The following is a 25619-nucleotide window of genomic DNA, read 5'->3' as shown; positions in this document are numbered from 1 at the left end:
CCTCACTCCTCATCCCTACTTGTGACCCAGCAACTGACATTGTGTAGCAACACTCAGCAAGTACACATTGTATTAGGTTAAATGTGTAAGCTACAAATGTATCTGGTCACACACACCACTGCACTCCTTACCAAAATAATTGTCCAGAAAATAAACTGTTGGATCATGATGACTCCAATTTCGGCTTCACAGCACCCACGCTGTACATGCACACTATATAATGTGTTGGCCATGAAAGTAGTGAGCGGGTAACATACAGGCACATCTAAGCAGGAGTAACCAACGGAATGCAGTCTGAAGAAGGCGACAAGAGGCAATAGTGAAGGGTCCCAGTAAGAAGCTTCTTCTTTACCTCTGCCTGCCTTCCTTACCAGCAGACATGCAGCTTTCATTCAGGGCGATTCTGTAAAGTGCGCTCGGCCGAGCATACTGTTTAAGTTGCCCTCGGATGCGCGCTTTCGACACGTGTCCACTTCCCCTTATACTGTAAGGGGTGTAGCGTGTTAAAAATGTACGGCCAACCACCCCTGCCCCAGAAACTAATAGCACTCATCACATGCAAATGCATGTTGATGAGGCTATTTGTTATTCACCCGAGGTACTGAAAGTAAAATGTGCAGCCAATCTGCATGGGCAGGCATTAATTTTTGAGCAGCCCTAAAAGGTGTACAGAAAAGCAGAAAAAACAGCTTTTCTGTAATCCTCTGACTTAATATCCTAGCGATATTAAGTCAGAAGAAACAAAAGGGTAAAAAAAAAAAAAAGTTTAAAAAAAACATTAATTAAAAAAATGTGCCGGCTGGTCAGGTTAGGAGAACAGACGCTCAATTTTAACGGCATCCATTTTCCTAACCGATGGCTGTTAGAGGGTTCAGAAAACTGATGCTCGGAAAATTGAGGGTCGATTTTTTTAACCCGCTGACAGCCACCTCTACTGGGTTTCCGCTAAAAAGGAGGCGCTAGGGAAGGACTATTGTCCCTAGCGCCTTCTTTTTAGCACCTGCTGTCGTTCCCTGTGGAACTCGCAGGTGAGCCGGTTCCAGTGCAGTTTCGAGGGCCCATCTCTCAAAGCGTTACCAGGTACTGGAGGGGACGACGCCATAGACCACCACCCTCCACCATGCCTTACCCAGAGCACCAGTGGTGCCGGGGATGCCGTCGTCACACTGTTCTCTCTGCTCCGCTGGAGTTACTGTGACATTGATGCACAGCTTGTGCAGTTGGGAAAGATCAGGTATCTCTTCCAAGTGCCTCGGATGCTGGCAGGTGGCATTCTCCCTGTCTGTGCAGTCGTCAGCCATACAAGGGTTCTGCTGTCTCCTGGGAGGGAGCTTGCCACTTCTATTCATCTGTGCAACATCCCAGCACAGGGAGAATCCTAGTGGGGGGGCCCACACCATGAAAAGCTCCTACCTGAGTCCAGTCTGAAGCCCACAGCCTGTGTCCCGATCCCTTGGGGTGGAAATCTGATTGGGAGTCTCCCAAGGCTTGATTGTACAACCTTGAAGGACCTCTCAGGGAGAGAGGCCAGATGTTCCAGTTCAGCTCACAGCGCTCTGTCTCCTTCACCAGGTTGTGCAGAGGGGTGGGGGAAAAAACTTCCACACACACAAAAAAAAAAAAATGGCAAAAATCCAAAATTTAACATCCAAAAAGTCTCATGCTAGATAGTGCTGTCACTGATCTTGCTTCCTCTAGGGAGTAGAGGGGGCTGCTCTCAGATCTCCAGCCCTTGCATTTCAGGATTGGTGGTGGTTACTCCTTTGCCAAGGCTCAGGGTGTTCCCCAGAGCGAGAAAACTTATCAAAAGCTACAGAAACCTTCACTCTGTACAAAAAGGAGGCAGCCAGGGAGTGACTGAGAAGTGATCTCCTCTAAACGCAAGAAAAACACCAAACTGGGTTAGTGGGTCCAGCTCATCAGGGAGAAAACAAAATGGCTCCTTACTCCTCAACCTCAAACTCAAACTCTCCACACTCTGTACTCCTCTAACTCCGCCTTATGCCCCTGGGATAGCCAATCACAGTCAGCTCAATGGAGAGACAGAAGGAGAATGGCAAATCCCATGCTGATACTAGTCCGAAGGGTTGGTCACGAATGCTTCAATGTGTTTGCCAGACAGAGAGAGAGAGGGAGCTTATATGAGGAGATTATGAGGGAGTAGGTATATGTGTGAGAGATTGGGAGCTGATGTGTGTGTGTGTGTGTGTGTGTCTGAGAGAGAGAGATAGGGAGCCTCTGTGAAGGTGTATGTTCAAGAGAAAGAGGGAACTTGTGCAAGGGAGTGAGTGCGCAAGAGAGAGACAGGGAGCCTTTATGAGGGGGTGTGTGATGGTATGTGTGTGAGAGATTGGGAGCTGATATATGTGTGTGAAAAAGACTGTGTGTGTGTGTGTGTCTGAGAGAGAGAGAGATAGGGAGCCTTTATGAGGGGCTGTGTGATGGTATGTGTGTGAGAGAAAGGGGCAAAGGGAGTCTGTGAGAGGGGGGTAGTACTGAAAGAGGGGTCAAACCTTGGGGCTGGAGATAATGAAAGGGCCTAGAGGGGGAGGGGAGATAAAGTGGAGAGTGGAGGAGTTGGGGCCTGAGTACAAAGTGAAAGGGGTCTGGCCAGCAGTGAAGGTGGAAGAGACATTCTTATAGTGAACACCTAGGGAAATTCTGCTGAAAAGATTGAATACTGCATCTTTAAGTAAGAGCTTTTTAAAGGATCACATTTTAAATTAATTACTTAAAGACTGTGATGTAGTTTGTGTGATTTTGACCAATATAAAGCATGCAGACTTGTGCAGAATTTTAAATTTTTGTGCACAGAATTCCCCCAGGAGTACTGTGTGCACCTCATCCCATTTATGAGAGCATGGGAAGGATCCAGATTTTGCCATCATGGTTGCTAGAACTTTTTACTAAATCTGATCCCCAAATATTAATTTAAATAACTCACTAGTTTAATCCTGTTCTTGGCTAGTTGGGCCAGTGTTGAGGGACCTTGTGTAAATGGGATACTATGAGGCACTAGCACCAGCCAGTCATCCAGCCTTAAAATTCTGCGCTGTGCCAACATGCTGTGTATGGGCATTGGCACCAGGAAGGGCTGTCATATTGTGGCTAGCAGCCCAGGCATAATTTCATGAGGAAGCCCACAGCTACAGAATGCCTCATCCCCAGCCTCCACAGCAGGAGGCCGCCATGGCTCGCCAGGGCTGGCCCAGAAAGGGTGTTATGGCTGCAGGTCGCCATGGTCCTTCAAGGCCGGAAGTTCTGGGATACCTCCGGTCATCCTGGAGGTCTTTCAGCGAGCAGCTTCCTCGCGGCAGTCACTGTTCTGCTATATCGTGACATGTCACAAGGCATCGCACTACCTTGCTGGCTTAGCACTCCTGCTGAGAGTGTGCATTCAGATTAGTTCTTTGTTAAAAATGCATGATTAAAAACGATTCTGCAGGCTACAGAAAACCTTAACGGGTGGTGACAAGAAGCAGCCCAGGAACTGCCAGGGTGGGTGAGCCCTCTCCGATACGCAGAGCCCGCGTAGAGTTGTCCCTGCCATGTCACACCCTCCTGGTTTCTAGGGATCTGCATTTCCCTGCAAAGTTTAATATTTCCCGTTTCGTTTCCATTTGTTTTTAAATGAAAGTGAAAGAAAAAAAAATGTAGTTTGTTTTCACTCATTTAATTTCATTAATTAATGCGTCACTGCCATCAAAAACATAAAAAAACAAAGCACTCCATCCTCTTTCCCGCCCCTACCTGGACCCTGTTACCTGATAGTTGGAAATGTCTTCACGGAGCAGCATCTGATAAATAAATGTTCGACTGCAGGCGTAGAGAGTCCGGGGTTGGGTAAGAGGAACAGGGAGTTCCTTCGTGGCTGCAGACTCAACTTTCTGTTTTATTTTGTGGGTTGTTTTTTTTAAAGAAAGAAAAAGAAATGAAACAACAAAATTTAAAATAAGAAATGAAAGAACCAATACATGTCTGTGTGCCTGTCATGGTGTAGGAATGCCCTGATCCCCCCCCCCCCCCCCCCCCCCCCCCCGGGTAATATGTTCTGCTTTCACCTTATCCCTTTTTATTCTAATTGCCTGCACCTTGGGTTTTGCAGGAATGTGAGAAACCATCCAGTGAAGGAGCAAGACTGCAGGAGCTGGGTAACAGTCATTTTTGGGAAGGCCCATCCAGAGGTGAGAGCATTCTCACGAATCTAAGGATTAAAATAGTAACCTAAAGGGAAAAGGGGGGCCAGGTTTCAGCAGCCATTCACGCCCTAGTTTTAGAGGTTGGCTGAAGCCCTGAATGACACATCAGGAAGAGCCTGCAGGATATCCTAACCACAGAATGAACCCTCGGCAGCCCACGTGTGAGCTAATGCAGGCGGTAAGATAAGGCCAGACCCAGGGAGAGAGCTGCCCGTACTCTCTGCAGAACATTTGTGCTCAGATACTGCCAGTCCTGGAGCTCTCTTGAGCTGCTCGGAGCCGTTGGCCTGCTTGGGCCCGGCGCTGGCTCCCGTGGGTCAGTCGCGTTTCAGCGCAGCTCCTGTGTGGGTTTTGTCATTAAGCATTGGCCTGAGCCTCAGCTGAGATGCAAACCCTGACTTGTAAAGACAAAAAAATAATGTATTCCTGCGGGAAGGGATTGCTTCTTTTTCTGTTTTAAGCTTCCTCAGCCAGATTTCTTTACCAGTCTTTTCTCAGGTGAAGAAGCTGCATCTGAAGTGATGATATGTCGATTGGATGCAGGGTTTTCCTCTTACACCTCTGCCTTCCGGGTATGGTACAAATATATTCATCTTCCACTTTATAAATAGGCCAATAACATCTCCCACTACCCCTCATCTTGTGTCTGAGTTCTCCTGAGACCCCTGACCCCAGCCCCTATACTGCTGGTCTCTGATTTCACTCAGAGCCCTACAAACTCAGTCCTCTTATGCTGGTCCCTTGAGTTCTCTCTGAGAACCCAACCCCAGACTCTGTACTGCTGGACCCCCGAACTGACTCTCAGACCTGAAGCCCAGCCCCCACACTACAGGTCCCCTGAGTTCTCTCAGTGACCTCTGATCCCAGACCCTGTACTACTGGTCCCCTGAGTTCTCTCAGTAACCTCTGACCCCAGACCCTGTATTACTGGTCCCCTGAACTCTCTCTGAGACCCCAATCCCAGACCCTGTACTACTGGTCCCCTGAGTTCTCTCAGTAACCTCTGACCCAGCCCCCATACTGCTGGTCCCCTGAGTTCTCTCAGTAACCTCTGACCCCAGACCCTGTATTACTGGTCCCCTGAACTCTCTCTGAGACCCCAATCTCAGACCCTGTACTACTGGTCCCCTGAGTTCTCTCAGTAACCTCTGACCCAGCCCCCATACTGCTGGTCCCCTGAGTTCTCTCAGTAACCTCTGATCCCAGACCCTGTACTACTGGTCCCCTGAGTTCTCTCAGTATCCTCTGACCCAGCCCCCATACTGCTGGTCCCCTGAGTTCTCTCAGTAACCTCTGATCCCAGACCCTGAACTACTGGTCCCCTGAGTTCTCTCAGTAACCTCTGACCCCAGACCCTGTATTACTGGTCCCCTGAACTCTCTCTGAGACCCCAATCCCAGACCCTGTACTGCTGGTCCCCTGAACTCTCTCTGAGACCCCAATCCCAGACCCTGTATTGCTGGTCCCCTGAACTCTCTCTGAGACCCCAGCCCCAGCCCCCATACTGCTGGTCCCCTGAGTTCTCTCAGTAACCTCTGACCCTAGACTACTGGTCCCCTGAACTCTCTCTGAGACCCCAATCCCAGACCTTGTACTGCTGGTCCCCTGAACTCTCTCTGAGACCCCAGCCCCAGCCCCAGCCCCCATACTGCTGGTCCCCTGAGTTCTCTCAGTAACCTCTGACCCTAGACCCTGTACTACTGGTCCCCTGAGTTCTCTCAGTAACCTCTGACCCCAGACCCTGTTTTACTGGTCCCCTGAACTCTCTCTGAGACCCCAATCCCAGACCCTGTATTGCTGGTCCCCTGAACTCTCTCTGAGACCCCAGCCCCAGCCCCCATACTGCTGGTCCCCTGAGTTCTCTCAGTAACCTCTGACCCTAGACTACTGGTCCCCTGAACTCTCTCTGAGACCCTAATCCCAGACCTTGTACTGCTGGTCCCCTGAACTCTCTCTGAGACCCCAGCCCCAGCCCCCATACTGCTGGTCCCCTGAGTTCTCTCAGTAACCTCTGACCCTAGACCCTGTACTACTGGTCCCCTGAACTCTTTCAGAGACCTCCAACCCCAGCCCCTTTACTGGTTTGCAGATGGAGCAAACACAGTCAGGCTTTGTTTTCTGGGATGTGAGAGATCCCCAGCAATAAGATGCTAATACACTGCCAATGTAATAACTGAGTGCTTGATTTTTTTTATCCACTGTATTTTTGCCTCCTCAGCTTTCCTCCCTGTCAATGCAGACTGGACAGTTAAAATGCCCAGAAGCCTGATAGCTCTGAAGCAGTCATGCCTGGTCATTCCTTGTGTGTTCAACTACCCCGGACAAAGAAGACCAGGGAGTGATATTACAGCCACCTGGTACCAGAATGATGATGTGGTGCTGTACAACAGTGCCAACTCACAGACCAAAGCCAGGGCAGACTTGGTTGGGGACTTGGGACTTAAAAACTGCTCCTTGTGGATCAAGAGCGTGAAGAACGAGGATGAGGCAGAATATAAATTCCGGGTGGAAATTCACAACTTCGACAAATACAGCTTCCATAACACTGCCCAGGTCACAGTCCAAGGTGAGGAACATCCCTGCTGCCAAAAGATACTTCCACGGTTGTATTGGCAAATTAGCATGGGATCCTTCCCCTGACTTCTCTTTGCCTCTCTTTCCTCCCTCAGAGACGCCCCCTGACCCGCAACTCTTGGGCTACAGAAAGAACATGAGTGAAGGGGACTTGATGACCGTCACGTGCAGGGCTACGCACACGTGCATCATGGATCCCCCCACCCTGGTGTGGAATCCGCAGCTTGACTTGGTGCGTGAGGAGCACAGGCCACTAGGAGAGGGGGAGTGGGAGGTAATCTCCAGGCAAGCATTCCTAGTGTCTGCTAGCCACCATGGGAAGGCTGTGAGCTGTGAGCTGCGGTACCCCGGTGGCCAAAGAGCCAGGACGACAGGAGAAAAACTGAGTATAATATGTGAGTGGCACGACTGTGCAGAGAATCATCCTTTCGTTCATAGCTTAGATCTGTCTGTGGTATCTTTGATAATTATCTCTATACTACAGGACCTAGCATCTCTATATTTAATATTTATCTGTTTATTTCTGACAGTATCATATCTATTTTTCTATCTTCTTCCAACAATGTCTGTCTTCCCTACAGTGTGTCCATCCAGCTGCCTATTTGTTAATAGCGAACGTACCCTGTTTGTGTGGACACACTTTTAGAACACTTCCTGTTGCTCCTCACACATAGTTGAGGTGTCTTTAGAAAGGTTAAAAGTCATAGTTTTGCCCAAAAAATAAACATGTGACATATGGATTCTTATGTATTACAAGTGTTAATTTTAATATCTTTGTTTAATGTGTGTTAATGTGGGTGTTAACTGACACCCATTTACTAGGTCTGATGACTTATGCATGCTGCTGGGTTCACAAGGGTAATGCTAACAGATATGCAAATTTATTCTTTTCCTTAGGAATTGTTTTTGTTCTATGTAGACAGCAGAGGGACATTGCTGGCAAGTGGTGACGTATATTACATTAAAAGAAGAGCAGATTAATGAACTCAGGATGTTGTAGTTGATGTTGTTGGGTCCTGTGATGATGTTGCCTGGGTTAGTATGTGGACAGAGTTGGCATCAGGGTTTCTGGCAGGGTTTGGTTCCTGAGCTGGTGACATTGTTGTACAATTTGTGGCTGCTGGTGAGTATCCATTTGAGGTTGGGGGGCCGTTGATAAGCCAGCCAAGGCCTGTGAGAGGATGGAATCATTGTCCAGGATGGGTTGTAGATGGTTTCAACTGGGAGTTATAAGTAACAACCATTTTTTGGGGGGGGATGATTCTGTAGCAGAATGCTCCTGGGCATTTGTCTGACTCTGTTGATCTGTTCTTACTTCATTGGGTGGATTTTATAATCCCAAACATATCTGTTGTAATTTCTTCAGATGGGAATGCCTCTCCAAGGATCAGACAGATGCGACTTACTATAGGATTTGGCTGTAGACAATAGGCTTGGTGGTATGGCTATCAGTGGGTTTCTGGTATAATGTCGTTCTTTTGTGTCCCTCATGAAATTGGACAGTGGCATTTAAAAAGTGGACTTGCTGTGTAGACTATTCTAAGCTCAGGTTGATGGTGGGGTGCAGTTTGTTAAATTCCACGTGGAATTCCTTAAGGGCTTCAAGTCCATGTGTCCAGATGATGAAGATGTCAACAATGTATTTCCCTAATCCCTAATTTCCCTTCCTAGCCAAAGAAAAGAAGAGGGGCTGCTGCAGTCCGAAGACAAACCTGAGGTGCTGTGGCAGAGCCCATCCTGCCGCGACCCAAAGAGATACCTGTGGGGCCATAGCAGAGCCCATCCTGCTGTAGCCCAAGACCTGCAAGGTCGCACAGTCCCCCCAACACACACACACATAGCAGGAGCAGCACAATAGAAGTGGCCTCCTTCCAGGAGCAGCGCGGCTAGAGACAAGGCCCAGAAGAAATTAGGAGGCCTGAAAGCTGTATGTGTGTATGCTTGTGTGTGAGAGAAAGAGACTGCATGTGTATGTGAGAAAGAGAGAACCTACATGTATGTAAGAGACTGCCTGTGTGCGTATGAGACAGGCTGCATGAGCGAGGGGAGAGAGCCTGCATGTGTGTGTCAGAGCCTGTGTGTGTATGAGAGCGAGAGCCTGTGTATGTGTGAGTCTGTATATGTTTGAGAGAGCCTGCATGTGTCTGTGAGAGCCTGTGAGAATGAGACTGCATGTGTGTGAGTGAGAGAGAGCCTGTGTGTGTGTGTGACAATGTGTGTGTGTGAGGGGGAGAGAGAGGATAAAAATTGTTAGGCCCCCCTCCCCCAATTCACAACAATCTGTGGGTGGCTGAAAATCAAAAGATTCCAGGTTTGGAAAGCTGGAGATTTTTAATCCTGTTATTTTAAATTTTGGGGTATTCTTTCATGTGTGTGCTGTTTGAAATATTTGGTGTTTGGGAAATATTAGAAAAAATGTATGAGTCATTTTAATTACTGGATACTCAATGGCTGTTGCCTGCTTGACATATTTATTCTTTTTATTAGTATGATTTTAATATTATGAATGATTTATATTTCTTGACTTTATTTCTTAATGTTTTATGAGGAATGATGATGTTTCCGTTTTTCCATTGTTGCACTGCTTAATACAGTAAGACTGCTATGGTTTCCAGAGCATGTGCTTGAGTGAGAGTAAGTGAGCTACTGAGTATGTGTGTAAGTGAGAGAGAACAAGTGAGATAATGAGCATATGTGTGAGCAAGAGGACTATTTAAATCAGTGAGCATGTGTGAGAGCCAGAGTTTGTGTGAGTGTGTTTATATATATGAGAGAGAGGAGGAAGTTTGTGCATACCTCCTATCCCTGACTAATCCATGACAATTTCAGGGTGACTGGAGTCTAAAGGTACCAGGTATGGGGAGCAGGGAATGTTTTAGCCTTTATTTTAATTATTGACTATTTGATGTGTCTGCTGTTTTAAAATATTTTACTGCTGTTTGAAAAATTTAAAAAAACAATGTTGTATGTTTATTCATGAGCTGCTTTGAAATATGTATTTTTTTTATGAGTATGGTTTTACTCTTATGATTGATGGTTTATATTTCTTGATTTTATTGTTTGATGTTTCATCAGGAATGGTGTTTCCATGTTTCAAGTTATATTTTATTGTCTCTTTATTCTGTATTTGGTGAGGGTCTGCCTGTGTTCTGCTTATGTAACTGAAGTGAAGTATTCTGCTAGCATACAGTTTCTGTGCAGGGACATATAACAGCTTGGCTTGTTCTATTTTCATAATATCAGGTTTATTGGTGTTTTAGGGCCTGGTGTAATATTTGCAGTGTTGTCTTTTTCTAGGTAGGGTTGTTACTGTTTGAGTGCTGGCAATTAATGCTGTTTTTGTATGGAAGGTTTACTATATTGTAATTCAGTTTGCTTAAAGTTTTCTGAGTGCTGACATGCTTTACAATTGTCCTAATACCATATGGCTGTAGGTGTCCTTTTTGCAAAGTTTTCAGGTTTATATACCGCAGCAGTGCATGTAAATAATGCACATGCTGTAAGTGATAGTTTTACCTTAGAACCCTGAACATTCTTTTTCATGTAAAATCTGTTACTATAAATGCATAATTTAATTGTTTGTGAGAAGGTGGGACCAGGAGTGTGTGCAAGGCTGTAAGATTCGCCTATGATGCCTAATAACCTTGCACCAGCCCTGGCTGGCTCCACAAGAGAAAGTGTGTGTGTCCGGATATCAATTCTCTGACACAGTCACATACACACACACACTCTCAATGTGTGGGTGTGTCTTTGTTTCTGAGGAAGAGTATGTGTCTTTGTGTGTGTCAGTGTGTATGTGTCAATAAAGTTTCTGCAATCTAAAAATCTATTTGTGACTGAGTATGTGTGTGTGTCTGACACTGGCTGGCAGTGTCATTGCTTGCAACTGGTTCAAGAGCCAGACCGGGAATACAGGATGTATCTCTATAAGAGATACAAGCAGATGTGTAGGGGACCCAACCAATTTGCATGGATGGAACAGGGGCTGCAACTCTGCTTACCCCTGGTCTAGAATGTGCTCGACTTCTTATTTATTTAGGAAAGATGGAATTTCTTTTGGAGATATTTTGGCTTGATTCTGCCATGTTCCAGGGTTGACTTGGCGTGCTTTTGGGAGCTGTTAACACATGTGCTGCAGGGAAAGTGCATGAGGGCATTCAATTCCCCATGGGACGGTTTTGAAAAACTCCCTGGGCCAATATTTTCCTGCAATCCATCCCTGCTAAGCTAAGACGATAACTTTGAAACAGGCACACATATATGCATGTACGTCAGTGCGAGCCAAGGGATGCGGCGATTTTATAACATACGTGCACATTGACATGTCAGTATTTGCGTGCACATCTCGTGGCCCTGCCCTGGAATGCCCATGCCCCCCCCCCCAAAACCATGCCCTTTTTCAATTGGAGTGAGATATTTGCCCCTCGAGAAATGCCTGTACATGTAGGAGCCTTTTAAAATCCGGTGGACGTGTGCCTGTCCTACATGCGCTCACATCTCCCGACTTTGGCGTGCACATCCCTTTAAAATTCACCTTTAAGTTTACACACATATATATATATATATCTTATCTTATACTTTTACAGCTTCCAGATCTTAATCAGGTTCTTAAATATTCTCTCTGCAAACAATTTGTTGTCTGTACTCACATCCTTTCACAAAGTTCTTCAGGTTTTACCCCAGAATGCTGTGGTCCATGGGTGCCCCCCCATGGGTGCCCCAAGGTTCTATCTAGGAGCCCAATGATGGCATGCTCACTTCCTTCTTGGCAGGGCCATGCTGGGTAAAACCAGCAGGCGCACCAGAAACCACTCTTCCAAGTCTCATTGCAGAGAATAGCAAGTGAGAAATCACAGAGCAAATCATATACGCCCACTCTGAGCACAAGCACAACTTGCCTGGGCGTCCACTCTCACATACAGTGCACTCCGGCAGAGCGCACTGTTAACCCTCGATTGGACGCGCGTTTTCGACGCGCTAGCGTTACCCCTTATTCAGTAAGGGGTCGAAAACGCGCGTCCGACCCCCCCCCGAACTTAATAGCACCTGCAACATGCAAATACACGTTGCAGGTGCTATTAGGTATTCCCGCGCGATTCAGAAAGTAAAATGTGCAGCCAGGCCGCACATTTTACTTTCAGAAATTAGCGCCTGCCCAAAGGTAGGCAGTGGCACTAATTTCTCCGGGCACCGGGAAAGTGCACAGAAAAGCAGTAAAAACTGCTTTTCTGTGCACCCTCCGACTTAATGTCATGGTGATATTATGTTGGAGGAACCAAAAGTAAAAAAAAAAAAAAGTAAAAAAAAAATAAATTTGAAGTTGGCCCGCGGGTTGAAAACCAGACGCTCAATTTTGCCGGCGTCCGGTTTCCGAACCCATGGCTGTCAGCGGGTTTGAGATCTGATGCCGGCAAAATTGAGCGTCGGCTGTCAAACCCACTGACAGCCACCGCTCCTGTCCAAAAAGAGGCGCTAGGGACGCGCTAGTATCCCTAGCGCTTCTTTTTACCTATTTTTACCGCCGACCCTAATTTGAATACTGAATCACGTGCACAGGAAAGTGGCCGGTGCGCGCGCCGGGAGAGTGGGCGTTCACCCACTCTCCCGCAGACTTTACTGTATCGGCCCGATAGTTATTTAGAGGCCTCTGAGAGACACTGACAAACTCTTGTGTAATAGGAAAACCTTAACATAACCAAAGGAAGAGGTTAAGTGACAACATTTAGAGCCCAAATAAAGGGCATTAGGCCAGATTTAGGAGCTGGGCTCACTGACAAACCAGTGCTAATCCTCTCTGAGGTAGCAGATGAAATCACTGTCTCTTGTCTTCTAATAAGTGCAGACAACTCAGGAATGGTGCTCCCAAAATTGGTCTGGCTTTATTTACATGAAGCAATGAAAAAGAACAGGAACAATTTCCACAAAATCCAAAAATATCAAAAAAAGGAAATGTTATATTCAATAACACTCTTGTTGCAATGCCACTTCCCAAAATAATTCTTCAATTTAGATATTTGGCCGCATCATCAAGCCTGACAGCGTGATCTCTGTGTATTCAAAGGAGAACCGCCCAGACCTCTAATCATCTGATTAGATGTATAAGAAGCTTCTTATACATCATTTTATAAAAAACGATCATTATAAATCATCAGTTAAAAATCGAAAAAATTGAAAACAAAAAGAAAAAGTATAAAGACTGTTTGCCGCATATGATTAGAGGTCCGGGCGGTTCTCCTTTGAATACACAGAGATCACGCTGTCAGGCTTGATGATGCGGCCAAATATCTAAATTGAAGAATTATTTTGGGAAGTGGCATTGCAACAAGAGAGTTATTGAATATAACATTGAATATAACATTTCCTTTTTTTGATATTTTATTTACATGAAAACATAATTAAACAGAAAACAATGAATTGCCACAGTTCTCAGTTTCTGGGTTGAACATTTGAACTATGATACAAACATTCTGGATTGATACCCACCTGCAGAAGTGTTCTAATTTCTACATTACTCCTGTGGTCTTCAAGATAAGGTGGTCCAGCTTTCCTATTTCTTCTGGACAACGAGTAACAACATTGGGACGCCCTCCTTAGGACAAGCTGTATCAGCCTCCTGTGCTCTCCGGGCTGCTGACTTGGCTTCTATTCCACTCCTTTACGCTCCCATAGTTCTCACACCCCTGAGAGTAGCAATGATGGAGTTTCCAAATGTGTTATTCAGCATAAACCTCCCCAAAACATCACTCTGCCCAATTCGGAGACTTGATCAGATTCCCCTGTTCCACGTTGGCTGTACCCCCCTCTGTCTCTACAGCCCCTTTGTTTCATTCCTTTCTCTGGATCTGTTTTCCCTCTGAGCTATGCAGAGAGTGCTTAGCTGGGTCTAACCCCCAGGGTCTTGACCCGGAGAGTTTATCTGCAGTATTCCATCACTTCGGAACACCAGTAAGGTACAATTACATTCCCGTCCAAGGGGAATCACTGGGCCGGTGACCGCGAAACACGCTCACAGACTCCTGTGGCACAGTCCAAAGAGGCACAGTCCCTCCTCTCCTTAGAAAACATAAGGGGGGGGGGGGAAATCCACAGTTAGCTGCTTTACAATGCCTGCAGAAGGCAAACTCCTTAATGTATTGCAATACCTGCAAAAAGAGTGCAAAAGAAAAGTTATTTACACTACGTACAGAAATGCAGGCAGGAACCTTTTTGAAAATTGTAGATATTTTTGTACTTTTTGTACTTCAATATTTTCATATGTGGGCCCCATCCTGATGAGGGCCATGGACCATGCAAGGCCCTGATGACCGTCCTGGGGTAGCTGCACAGGGGGGGAAAGTTCACTTTTCAAGGCTGATAGGGTTTTGTACATACAGGGGCTCTTCCTGCCCACCAGGCAAGCACTCCAAACAGACCATGTCCTTACCAGCGCTGTTATTCAAAATCAAAATAAGGACATAAGAAGTGCCCTGCTGGGTCAGACCAAAGTCTACCGAGCCCAGCATCCTGTCTCCAACGGTGGCCAGTCCGGGTCACAGGTACCCGGCAGATCCCCAATAGTTGATTTATTTCTCTCCTAGAATAAAATGCTGGCTTTCCCAAGCCTATTTGGCTAATAATGGTTTATGGACTTTTCCTTCAGGGACTTGTCCAATCCTCTTTTGAACCTCACTATCTTAGTTGCCTTGACCTCATCCTCTGGCAACAGATTCCATAGCCTGATTGTGCGCTGAGTGTTGCGAAGGCCGGCCATGAATCCCGTGGCCAGCTCACCCCTCCGCTGCGGTCTGGGCAATCCTCTGCCGCTACGCGGCATGGCGGGGACGCCGTCGCCACCCACCTCCGGGCCTTCGCACGTGGCTCCTCCGCTGCTGAGCCCCGTTCTGGCCAGGGACTTCCCTAGCGTGCGCGCCTCTCCCCGAGACTTAAAGGGGCCGCAACGCGCTAGGGCTGCCGGGCCTCCCTTGATGACATCAGTTCCACAAATCTATTTAAGACAAGCTCTGACAACCAGAGCTTGCCTTTGCAACTGGTCCCCTCCCTAGTTGTCTTGGCTTCTTGCTAATTTGCCTTTTTCAGTATTGCCTGACCGCTGCCGGAATCTGACCTCTACCTGTCCAACGACTTCACCTGACCACTGCCGGCACCTGACCTCTGCCTGTCCAACGACCTCGCCTGATTGCTGCTGGAACCTGATCTCTGCCTGTTCCATGACCACATCTGACCTCCGGAACTTGACCTTTGCCTTGGTGACACTCTCCGAACTGACTTCCGAATCATGACCCCTGCCTGATTGACCACATCTCCTGATTCTGGCTCTGTTCCTTGCCTTGATAAAACAGGGAGGTAGGCGATCTAAAAAAGCCGTGAGGGCAACACACACAATAGATGCCAGATAATTCATCTGGCATAGAGAAGGAGGCCAGCACGCAGTCTGACAAAACGCTTGATTTGATATTGGCAGCCTTGAGTGCTAGACAGCTTCGGTGTGCACAACTGCGCATAGACAAATTCTGTCTCTATAAAACTACGGGCAGAAGTCCGGAATAAAATCACTGTTTTTTAATTACAATTCATAATCTTTCAGAAAAATTGATTGGCAATAAGATCATCCTCATGCGTACATAAGATTATCCTACACAGCCCATGAAGCAGCCCCCATGAGGGGGGCGAAACTTGGCCTGAGTCGGGCAGTTTTTATATTGGATCAAGAAGTCTCCTAATAAAATATTTTAACGGACATTATCTGTCATCTGTTCCTTGCCTTGTCATCGCCTATGCTGTTCTGGTCTTCCTAGCTCCATCTGACCTCCAGCCTCGTACCCAATCGCGCTCCTTTCCAGTCTGTGGGCATGCCTGTCTACCATCTCTCCAGGAGACCCTGCAAGGCCCACGTAAGTCCAAGCGGTCCGGGTCCCTACGGGCTCCACCTGGGGGGACCGTGGGCTTCCAGTGGTGAAGCTCTTCCTAGCCTCTGTCTCCTCAAGTGCTCCGCCCCCTGGGGCAGGTACTTCCTGGTCCCTACCAGGGAGTCGTTCTTTACTGCTCCAGGACAAGGGTCGACCCCCGAGCACAACACTGAGTGAACAAATACTTCCTAAGATTTGTTTTAAATGTGCTGGTTGTTAGTTTCATGGAGCGTCCCCTAGTCCTAGTGTAATTGTTTGAAAGGGTAAATCACCGTTCCCCATTTACTCGTTCCTCTCCACTCATGATTTTATAAATCTCAATCATATCCCCTCTCAGACGTCTCTTGTCTAAGCTGAAGAGCCCTAATCTGTTTAGCCTTTCTCCATAAGGGAGCTTTTCCATCCCCTTTATCATTCTTGTCACGCTTCTCTGCACCTTTCTATCTCCCCTATGTCTTATTTGAGATGGGGGAACCAGAACTGCACACAGTACTCAAGGTGAGGTCACACCATGGATCTATACAAAGGCATTATGATATTCTCAGTTTTGTTCTCTTGTTGTCTACTCCTTTCCAATCTTTACTGACAGCAAGTAAAATACTGTAACACAATCCAAAAAAAGTCACAAAAAATAAACACAGTCTCTTTCACCTTCCCCAGAACAGGTCAGCTGTTGGGAGCTCTCCCAGTAGCTATTGAAAGCTGTAACTTTTTCCTCCAAGGTCCATTGCTCTTTCTCTCTTTCTCTTTGGCATCTCGCACTGATTGTAGCTGTCAGTCTCTGACTCTGGTGAATTTTCTCAGTTAGACAGTCCTTCCATCAACTCTCCTAGGAAATGCATACTTTTCCAGGCAGGCTGCCCTGCCTATTGACACCTTCCAGTACACTTGTCCCCCGTTTCTAGAACCCACTGCATCAACTTCAGGACTACCAGGAACGCCTCTCCTCGAATCCTCCTCTTCCACTCCCGCAGGACCCCCTTCATGCCTAGATTTGTTAGTAGGAAGGCACACTAGGCCTGTGCCTGGGGTCCGTGGTGATGCCTTCCAGCTCATTCAGCAGAGAACAGCCTTGTGCTTCTGTTCCAGGTCCTCTCCTCCCGTGCAGAAAACAGGAGGGGAGGGGTTGCGGCTGGAAAGGACAGAGCAAAAAAAAAAACCTGCTCTGCTCCCTGTTTCAGCTCCTGTTCTGTGCAGGGAGGGGTGAGGCCACAGCACACAGCAGGGAGCAAAGAAAAGGGATATGAGAAGAGGAGGTGAGACTGAAGCAGATAGATCACATAAAAAAAGACTGTGCCAGACCTTATGTTCTCCATTGCCTGTGGGAGGGGCAGGGGTGGAGGAGGTCGACGGGGTAGAGTTAACAACACCAAGTGCTTGGGGGCGGAAAATGCTAAATCTGCCATTGACTCCAGCACTTAGAATCCTTTCCTTACTGTCTCCAGCCCTTCCCTGTGGAGAGACAAGTCCCTCAATGCTCTCTGCCAAGAGAGACACCAGCTCGTGAGCTCTGAGTGAAGGCTGATTCTCGACTCCCTACGGTGTCACATGGGCACAGGAGTTTTGTGAGATATCAAACCTCTCCCATTAGGGGGTGGCACCCTCCACCATCACACCTATAATACAAGGACCTCGCACACAGGGGCAGGGTCTGGATGGAGACCTTTGACCTGCAGTACTGGCAGGGTGACCTGTTGAGGCCACAATCGTCATTCCACTAAAGGGCAAAAACAGCTATAGGAGGCAGAATTTCACACCAGGTTACATCTAGAGCAAAGGCGATCAAGCAAAGTTAACATATTTGTTATGATCCTGCTCGCGGACCCCATCCCGCGAGCAGGCCTCCACTATTTACCTCCAGCACTGCCACCCTGGACCGCTGCTGTCTTCGCGGCCTAGTTCCACCACCAAAACACCACTTCCTGCGGCCCTGAGCCGCCGCCATGTCATCCCGAGCGGGGGAGGCCGCGGTGCCATCACCTCGTCACGGCCTGGTGCCACCGGGCCCTGCTCCTTTCTTTGCTGCATGGAGCCTCCGCTGTTGGCCTGTTTTCCATCTATGTGGCAGGAAGCCGCCATTGAATCCTTCTTCGCAGCCTACTGCTGCTGCCGGGTCCTGCTTCCATCTCTGCGGCAGTGAGTCGCCGCCGTCTCTCCTTCTTCATGGCCTGGTGGCCACCTTCAGGGATCCTCTTTGCAGCCTGTGCCACTCGGGAAGCCTACCTGGACCGCTGCTGTCTTTGCGGCCTAGTGCCGCCGTTGGGGCCTGCTCCTCTGTCTGCACTGCAGGGACGCCGCTGTCCATGATCCTGCTCCTTCCTGGGCCATCCTCTAGGTGCCGACACGCACCTCTTCAATCTATTTAATGGGCCAGCGGCGGAAAAAACCCGGAGCCCCACCGGTAGCCAGCCTTCAACCAACTTCCTGCTTCAGCCCTATAAAAGGGCTCAGTTCCTGTTCCTCAGGGCCTTCGGATCAGATGTCATGGTTGTCCATGTTCTTCCTTGCCGGTTCAGGAACTCCGTGCTCTTCACTTGTCTAGATGGCTCTTCGTTCCGTGTTCCTGTTCTCCTTGTCCTGATGTTCCTCATTGGAGCTCCTTCGTCTCCTGTTCCATGTCCTGATGTTCCTTGGTCCTGATGTCTAGAAGTTCCATGGTTCCATTCCTGAGTCCTGGTGTTCCAGATGTTCCATGTTCCTAATGTCTTCATCCTGATGCCTTCGTCTTCGCCTCTGCAACCAGTTCCCAGTTTCCCGCGTCCACTTTTTCTGGCGTGCCACTGTCGTGGTCCGTGACCAGCCCATGGGTGTTGCGTCCGTCGGTCCTAGACAGCTTCACCCCATATGCCTCACCTTGTTCACGGCTCCTCCCACTTACCTTGGGAATATGGCTACCGCCACGTCTGCAAGCTGCCCTCTCCGGCGTCCCCGGAATGGCTATGGTGCTGCCTCCTGCCATGTTCCTCCCAACGGCCTACTAGGGTGCGTGCGCATGCGCCACCCACATCTTTATTCCAGCATTGGCACGAACCTCGGGGCGTCCCCCTCTAGTGACATCACACCATCCGGGTATATAGCCTGTACTTGATTGCTAGCTCACTGAGTTAGCAAAGACTTGGATACATCCGTTTAGCGTGGTCCACGACCAGCCATGGGTGGCTGTGTAGGATGTGCTGCGATGCAGTTCTTACCCAGTACTTTCGCCTGTCTTGAAACCTTGCCTGAGACCGTCTGAGTAACCTGAATTCTTATTCAAGTCTTCTGAGTAACCTGAATCCTTGTCCGAGTCTTTTCAAGTTCCAAGTCTTTGTCTGAGTCTTCCGAGTAACCTGAGTCCTCGTCTGAGTCTTTCCAAGTTCCAAGTCTTCGTCTGATTCCTTCCAAGTTCCAAGTCTTCATCATGTTCCTGCCCTCAGCCTCCGTCTGGCCTCAGGCACTCATTGTTCCCAAGCAGAGGGTCTAAAAGGGCTTTCAAGTGACTGGAGGGCTACTCTTGAGACCAGTATTGCATTGCTGGGTCTCATTGGTGCGTGAAGGTCCAGCAGAGGGCTGATCCTGCTTGGTTCCTGTTCCTAGTTCCTTGCCTTAGTTCCACTCCTGCTTTGTTCCTGCTCCACCCATGTTTGCATGTTCTCACCTCCCACGGTGTGGCTCGGGGATCCTCTCTGAGTCGTAGAGATGTACATTCGTTTCATTCATTTAATTCGTTTCATTCTACATGCTTGTATAGGAAACGAAAGAAACGAATGAAATGAATGCACATCCCTAGTGAGTCGTGCCGTGGTTCATGGGCTCATGCTCTCTCATTAGCTAGCAGCTGTGCCCATATCAGGACCTGTTGGTCGTGGTCGCAACAATATTACTTCACTGTAATTGCAATCTTGCATTGTAAACCTGTATCACATTCCTTTTTCCACTAGGAATGGATAATTTTAATTACATGCAGGCCGAATCAATAAAAGTCACGCGCGATTCAGGGGGGAAGAACATGCAAATTAGGGCCCGCAGTAAATAGAGGCGCTAGGGACACTAGTGCATCCATAGAAACATAGAAACATAGAAACATAGAAATGACGGCAGAAGAAGACCAAACGGCCCATCCAGTCTGCCCAGCAAGCTTCACACATTTTTTCTCTCATACTTATCTGTTTCTTTTAGCTCTTGGTTCTATTTTCCTTCCTCCCCCACCATTAATGTAGAGAGCAGTGATGGAGCTGCATCCAAGTGAAATATCAAGCTTGATTAGTTAGGGGGTAGTAGGGGTAGTAACCGCTGCAATAAGCAAGCTACACCCATGCTTATTTGTTTTAACCCAGACTATGTTATACAGCCCTTATTGGTTGTTTTTCTTCTCCCCTGCCGTTGAAGCAGAGAGCTATGCTGGATATGCATCTAAAGTGAAGTATCAGGCACATTTGGTTTGGGGTAGTAACCGCCGTAACAAGCCAGCTACTCCCCGCTTTGTGAGTGTGAATCCTTTTTCTTCTCCCCTGCCGTTGAAGCTATGCTGGGTATGCGTGAAGTATCAGTTTTTCTTCTCCCCTGCCGTTGGAGCAGAGAGCTATGCTGGATGTGCATCGAAAGTGAAGTATCAGGCACATTTGGTTTGGGGTAGTAACCGCCGTAACAAGCCAGCTACTCCCAGCTTTGTGAGTGCAAATCCTTTTTTCCACATTTCCTCTTGCTGTTTAAGCTTAGAGTGATGTTGGAGTCACAGTAACCATGTGTATGTTATTGAATAAGGGTATTGTGTCCAGGCAGTAGCCATCATTCTGGCGAGTCACCCACTCTTCATTGGCGGCCTCTTGACTTTATGGATCCACAGTGTTTATCCACCAGCACCTTTGAAGTCCTTCACAGTTCCCTAGCGCCTCCTTTTTGACAGGAGCAGCGGCTGTCAGCGGGTTTGACAGCCGACGCTCAATTTTTCCGGCGTCGGTTCTCAAGTCCGCTGACAGCTACGGGTTCGGAAAACGGACGCCGGCTAAATTGAGCATCCATCTTCCAACCCATGAGCTGCCGGCCGATTTAAATTTTTTTAAATTTTTTTTTTAATTTTGGGGCCACCGACTTAATATCGCTATGATATTAAGTTGGAGGTTGTACAGAAAAGCAGTTTTTTCTGCTTTTCTGTACACTTCCCCAGTGCTGGCCGAAATTAACGCCAGCCAAAGGCTGGCGTTAATTTCTGAAAGTAAAATGTACGGCTTGGCTGCATATTTTACTTTTATGTATCGCGCGGGAATAACTAATAGGGCCATCAACATGCATTTGCATGTTGCGAGCGCTATTAGTTTCGGGGGGGGGGTTGGACGCATGTTTTTGACAGCTAGCTTTACCCCTTTACCCACCTGAGTGCACTATACTCTATCGGCCCGTTGTTTATGTAACCCTCCTTTTCTCAGGGATTACCATCAGAGATGCAGAAGGATGTAAGGGCCACTGTTGCAGCTCTGGGAACAGGAAAAGTCCATCAAGGATTACAAATTGGGGACCATATAGTCCCTGGGAGGCCCATGGGAAAACTTACCAAAATACAAAGTCCAAAGTCCACACCAGTTCTTGGTTCCAAAGCTTGAAGTTTATTAGAAAAATCCGAAAAAGCAGATAGCAAAACAAAAGAATCCAGCCATAAGGGTCAGGATAGAGTTCTACAAGAAAATTTCACTTTTCTTTAGCAGGAGGAATCGCACTCACCTAAAGTGTCAGCCCCGAAATCCACAGGGCAGTCTCATTCCAAAAATAGTTCAAAGTACGGGAGCTTTCTCAGACAAGGATTTTACCCCCTTTTATTGGATCTGGTGTCCTCCCTCTAGCAGGCCACCAAAACTCCTTTTCCTCAGCATGGAATATTTTCCTAATCCTGGCTTCAGAAATCTGTGGATGCCTCATAGTTTACCTTTACCAGGTTTTCCTTGCTTCACCCAAACAGCTGCATCATAACCATCTTCCAAGAGATCTAGACTGAAGATCTTCTGAGCTGGATGGTCACCTCCATCCTATTAGTCCCTGATATATTTCCTTCTCTGGGGACTATAGTAAGCAGATTTCATCACAGTATCTGACCAGTTCAGGATATTTTCTGTATCTTCAAATGCTCTCATTGTTTTAACATTGGTTACTGGTTAATCTCTTCCAATGCCCTTACAGATACCTGCAGGTAGGACCTGCTTCAAGTGCTGCACCACATCCTGCAGAGCAGGATCAGGCATTGCCAGCTGTAACAGCAGCAGTAACAGTGCATCGAATGGGAGAAGACTTCCTCATTAGATGGTGATTTCGAATCTGTACATGCCTCAGAGCTTGGGTCGGTTTTTGGGAATACTCCCATAGCTTTTCCTGTTTCTTCTGGTATTGGTTACTGCAAGGGATAAATGTGATCCTGCCAGCCTCAGTGACTTTATATCTCCCTTATAAATACTTACCAACTCAGGCGTGGATTTCAGAAACCCTGAATTCACCAGACTAATATCATCTGCTGCTTTGTCCTCAGCGTGATTCTTCACTGTCACTGGACCCACCTGCCCCTGGCTCCTTGCTGGGAAGTGAACTTGTCATCAGGACCCCACTTCCTTTTGCTCCCCAAAGTGTTTTCCCAAAACTCTGCTAATGACCTGGCACAAGTTAGGGTGCAGCACGTTGCCAGGAAATAAAGGGTGAGTGGCTGCTCTTTCTTTCTCATTTCAGAACTCCTTCCCACATCTGTTGGAAAGATTCCTGCTCTCCACCTTTCATGCATCAAAATGCATTCATGTGCTTTTTAACAGTGCAGCTTCTCAGAGATCTTTTTGGTCTAAGGGCCATCCCATCATCTGGGTTACCTCTTCAGGCCAGTATCTTTGGGTGCAGCCAAATTCTCTCCTGACCCCTCAGTCCAAGTCTCAGCAATGCTGGTAAGGACTTCTGTTACGAGGATGATCACTGCTCTTCTGCTCCATCAACCTCCTGCAGCTTCCAGGTCTACACTGGGGGTTAAATACTTCAGCAAAGGATGGTGGTGGTATTTCAGCTATGGGACACAAAGGAGACTGTTGGCCATGACCGCAGCCACTTCATCACCAGCCCTCTGCTCTGATCTCAGAGAATCATCTATAGCCTGGAAGCATGGTATTTGACATTGGACTTTGGTCAAATCCACTAAAATGAGATGTCTACAGGCTTTACAACACAGATACTCCATTCACATATATGCTCACCCTCTTTCAAGGATAAACATCATCTTCTCTGGTAATGGACTGCTCCATTTTCTGTGGTAACAGTTCCAATTGGAAACTCAAATTTTTTGGCACATGTCTTGCTCTTCTCTCTCTCTCTACACGGCACTAGGAACCCCTGCACTTGATCCCATTCTTAACATTAGACTTCCGTTTCTAACACTGCAGTTTGTTAACACACATTCCTGTGGTGATGTCATCCTTCTCTACTAGCTCCAGAACCTTCTTGGCCTTAAAGCATGCCAGGATGGTGTTCTCTTTGGAGCACCTTCGAGCTTGCTCTGAATGACAGGAACTACAACCACCTTACATGAAACTTGAAATGGGTGCCAAAACATGCACAGGTCAAGATTCAAATGTGCCCAAATTCCATCCTGTCACAATCTGGCAGGCTGGAATCAGGGAGCACCATCACAGAAGTGGTACATGGCTGCAGGGCAGGACTGGAGCTAGTCTTCTGCCTAACCATCCCATTCCCCTGCAGGTTGAGCCTTTGGATTCTGGGATTTGATAGGACTTGTCTTCTGCAGAACATCATGGTGATGATATAGGCAGGTCTGAAAGTATTGGCTGGAATCAGGGACCATGCTAGGGTTGGATACATGCTGGGACTGGAGCAGATACAAGGCAAGCTGGACTGGAGTCTGGAAACAAGCACAGACTATGACCTGATACAGACAGGGCTGAATGCAAGACTGGTACTGAAGATAGGCAGGGACTGGATACTGGCACATGCTGGGAGCTGGATACAGGTACTGGCTGGGAGTGGGTCCAGGCAGGGCTGAGGGTATGGCTGGTACTGAGGGCAGACATGGGCTGAACTGGACTAGGTAGGACAAGGGCTGGATAAGGACAGGACTGGACAAGGACTAGACAAGGACTGTACTAGACAGGCGACAGGAAACAAGAAAGTCCAAACAGGGCATAGGACAGTCTAGGCAATCTGGAAGGCCTGAAGGTCACAAGGTAGAGCAGGAAAGCCCAAGAGGGCATAGAGTATGGTAAATAAGTCTGAAAGGCCACAGAATAAGGCCAGGAATCCTGGAAGGGCCCATAGCAAGACGGGAGGCTAAGGTAGGCCGTAAGGCAAAGCAGAAGGCCAGGGTAGGACACAAGGAAAGTTAGAAGGCCAAGGTAGACCACAAGGCAAGGCAAAAGGCTTAGGTAGGCTGAAAGGCAAGGCAGAAGGCCTGGTTAGACCACAAGACAAGGTAGAATAGCAAGATGGTGGAGCTGGACAGGATGGGTTAAATAGGGCTGGGGCTGAGGCATCAGGTGATCAGGGAAGTGGTGATTTGTGCAGCTGGGCATGAGACTCACTGAGGACCCCTGGTGGAGGGGAGGCTGTGCAGCTGGGTAAACCATAACGGATCCAACCCTTGCCTAAGTACAGTTTTATGTAACTAGTAGTATCTGGAGAACATTCCTGATTAGTTTCAGGATTCATAGATTACATGGTCTAACGGTGCAGTGGACTGCTGGCGATATGAACTCCTTGTGAAAGTGGTAATAAGGCTAATCCTCTCTGTGGCAGCAGATGAAATCCAAAATTGATCCAAAAGAAAATAAAAGCCTTCCTGTTCGAGCAAGCATTTGGATCTATTCCCTAATTATTTGCTCCTGAGGCACTCACCTGAGTTAGGCTGCTCCACTGTGTTTACTGTCATTTGTTTGTTGTAGTCTTTAGTTATTTAGATTTATAGTCCACTTTTCACAGCGCTTCAAAGTGGATTACATTCAGGTACTGTAGGTATTTCCCTATCTCCAGAGGGCTTACAATCTAACAGGCCGATTCAGTAAAGGTCACGGGAGAGCGGGCGAGCGCCCGCTCTCCCGGCGCGTACACAGGCCACTCTCCTGTGCGCACAATTCAGTATTTAAATGAGGGCCCGCTGTAAAAAGAGGCGCTAGGGACACTAGCGCGTCCCTAGCGCCTCTTTTTTGTCAGGAGCGGCGGCTGTCAGCGGGTTTGACAGCCGACGCTCAATTTTGCCGGCGTCGGTTCTCAAACCCGCTGACAGCCACGGGTTCGGAAAACGGACGCCAGCAAAATTGAGCATCTGGTTTTCAACCCACGAGCTGCGGGCCGATTTTAAATTTTTATTTTTTTTTATTTTTAATTATTTTTTACTTTGGGACCTCCGACTTAATATCGCCATGATATTAAGTCAGAGGGTGCACAGAAAAGCAGTTTTTACTGCTTTTCTGTGCACTTTCCCGGTGCTGGCAGAAAATAGTGCCTACCTTTGGGTAGGCGCTAATTTCTGAAAGTAAAACGTGCAGCTTGGCTGACATTTTACTTTCTGTATCGCGCGGGAATAACTAATAGGGCCATCAACATGCATTTGCATATTGCGGGCTCTGCCAGAGCTCACTGTACTGTATCAGCCTGTAAGTTTGTACCTGAGGCAATGGAGGGCAAAGTGACTTGCCCAAGATGCAACAGCAGGACTCGAATCCTGGTCTCTTGATGTAAAACCCACTGCTCTAACCACTAGGCTATTCCTCCACTCCAGCACGAGGGGGAATGGTGCCCCACAATCCCCCAATCGATTGGAGCAAATCCTGGGTGACAGGTCACATACTCACACCTATGCCAGCTCCTTAGCTTGTCGCAGGTCGCATCCTCCCCCTGACTCTATCCTCTCCTCTGTTCTCGCAGCCCATGTCCCCTTTTTCAATCCGTCTCATCCCCTCAGTTTCTCTCCTCCTCTCCTAGCCGGAAT

At 47.7% G+C, this 25619-nt stretch overlaps 1 protein-coding gene across 3 annotated transcripts in view; it reads left to right on the top strand.

The window, feature by feature from the left end:
- The window catches only part of LOC115076179 (myelin-associated glycoprotein-like), an 81283-nt gene that overhangs the window by 20309 nt on the left and 35355 nt on the right, over nucleotides 1-25619 (top strand). For 2 of the 3 annotated variants that reach the window (XM_029577330.1, XM_029577328.1), the window contains exons 2-5: nucleotides 4106-4184; nucleotides 4687-4771; nucleotides 6418-6765; nucleotides 6869-7168. In XM_029577330.1, coding sequence (XP_029433190.1) covers nucleotides 4726-4771; nucleotides 6418-6765; nucleotides 6869-7168 — 694 coding nt within the window. In that variant the 5' untranslated portion in view covers nucleotides 4106-4184; nucleotides 4687-4725. The remainder of the gene's footprint in view (nucleotides 1-4105; nucleotides 4185-4686; nucleotides 4772-6417; nucleotides 6766-6868; nucleotides 7169-25619) is intronic. The other variant, XM_029577329.1, reaches the window with a different exon arrangement.

Source organism: Rhinatrema bivittatum, chromosome 14 (assembly GCF_901001135.1).
Source record: "Rhinatrema bivittatum chromosome 14, aRhiBiv1.1, whole genome shotgun sequence".
Classification (NCBI taxonomy): domain Eukaryota; kingdom Metazoa; phylum Chordata; class Amphibia; order Gymnophiona; family Rhinatrematidae; genus Rhinatrema; species Rhinatrema bivittatum.
Note: the sequence above shows the minus strand (reverse complement) of the source record. Positions and strands in the feature narration are given on the sequence as shown.